Source organism: Alligator sinensis, unplaced genomic scaffold (assembly GCF_000455745.1).
Source record: "Alligator sinensis unplaced genomic scaffold, ASM45574v1 scaffold195_2, whole genome shotgun sequence".
In the NCBI taxonomy this organism is placed as follows: domain Eukaryota; kingdom Metazoa; phylum Chordata; order Crocodylia; family Alligatoridae; genus Alligator; species Alligator sinensis.
Genome location: NW_005842253.1, coordinates 1,260,343 through 1,262,113, shown reverse-complemented (window position 1 = coordinate 1,262,113; position 1,771 = coordinate 1,260,343). Strand labels below are relative to the sequence as shown.

Genomic DNA, 1,771 nt, shown 5'->3' with positions numbered 1-1,771 from the left:
CTGCTGTCTATATTACTTTTTCCATAGTGAGATTGGATCAAATTATTTTTAAGTGCCTCATTTAGCATGTTATTTAAGTGTGTTACTGCCTTAAATTGTCCTGTTGAAATCTGTAGGGCTACTTGTATACTTAAACTCAGGGAGCTGACTGAATTAGGGCCTAGTTGTACGGATGTCAGTGATTTGTTGCATCTACAAATATAGGTTAGAAACCCACAGTGCATCTTTTTGTTCTCTCTTTGGTCAAGAATCAGACCTGCCCAAAGATCTGTCTGGTGAATTTAGTTATCATAATCAATAATTGCATCACTATGCTTGTCTTTAAATACAGTATTTAAAAACCTGTAATGAATGGCCTTATTTTAAAAGGAAAAAATCCATGCAGAAGAATGTATTTCCTGAGTTTTCATCCCTCGATAAGAAGATACAGACAAAGCGAGCTGAAGAGTGCAGATTGGCAGCGCAGAAGCAGATGAAAGAGAAACTGGCTTTAATTGAACAGCAAAGAAAGCAAGTATTATTTTTGCCTTATATCAGTGCAGTCTTTTTGAGTTGTTGCCCATCTTCTTAGCACTGTAGCTCTTTTCCCCTCATGATTCACCCAGTTTTCCATTTGTAAAGGAAGAAGTCATTACAAATTATCTGGACTGTAAATAGAAATGTAAAAGCATAGTGCTCCTGGGGAACAAGAACATGAACTATTGCATTTCTTACTGCCGACTTGGAGAATCTGAGTTTCTGTTCTCATGTACTGGGAAAAATATTTCCCTTCATAACTCTATAGTCATAGGGCATATTATGCAACTACTGAAATTACTTTTTTAAAGCTTACTAACTGACAACAGACTAACTGAACAGCAGTAAAACAGGCATATGATATATAAAAATGTTGACGTGCTTGCAGGATAAGGGATATGTAAATTAAAAAAAAAAGTTTCAAATGTAAATTGTTTCCAATTCTGCATATTAGTCTACCATATGCATACATTTAGAATCCTATTCAAGAGCCAACATACTACTGTCTGTGAAACTTACTCAAAAAATCAGTTAATCATATTTTATGACATTATATTACATTTCCTAACAGATCCTACAATGTGGTGGAGGAGAGAAAACAAGAGGAAGGTCAGGGAAAGTGTGGGTCCTTACTGAATGGGAGAGGCAACCTAGTGGCAGAGGATGAGGAAAAGACTTAAGTACTCAGTGTATTTTTTATCTGAGTTGTCACAGGCAAGGTCAACTCCCAGACTATTGCACTGGGTAGCACAGTTTGGGGACAAGGTCAGCAACCCTCAGTGATGAAAGAACAGGTTAGGTACTGTTTAAAACAGCTGGATGTGTACAAGTCTACAGGGCCAGATGCAATGCATCTGAGGGTGCTGAGGGAGTTAGCTGATGTGATTGCAGAGCCACTCGCCATTAACTTTGAAAATTTATGGCAATCAGGGGAGGTCCCAGACAATTGCAAAAGGGCAAATATAGTGCCCATCTTTAAGAAAGGGAAAAAGGAGGATCCAGGGAACTACAGACCAGTCAGCCTCACCTCAATCCCTAAAAAAATCATGGAGCAGGTCCTCAAATAATCCAGTTCTAAGCACTTGGAGAAGAAGAAGGTCATTAGGAACAGTTAGCATGGATTCACCAAGGGCAAGTCATGCCTGATCAACCTGATTACCTTCTTTGACAAGATGACTGGCTCTGTGATTCATAGATTCATACATGTTAGGGTCGGAAGGGACCTCAATAGATCATCGAGTCCGACCCCCTGCAC

General features: G+C 39.0%; 1 protein-coding gene across 6 annotated transcripts in view; it reads left to right on the top strand.

The window, feature by feature from the left end:
* LRRC27 (leucine rich repeat containing 27) overlaps positions 1-1,771 on the top strand; it is an 81,726-nt gene that overhangs the window by 45,433 nt on the left and 34,522 nt on the right. For all 6 annotated transcript variants that reach the window (XM_025208826.1, XM_025208823.1, XM_025208825.1 and 3 more), the window contains exon 7: positions 370-510. In XM_025208826.1, the coding sequence (XP_025064611.1) occupies positions 370-510 (141 nt within the window). The remainder of the gene's footprint in view (positions 1-369; positions 511-1,771) is intronic.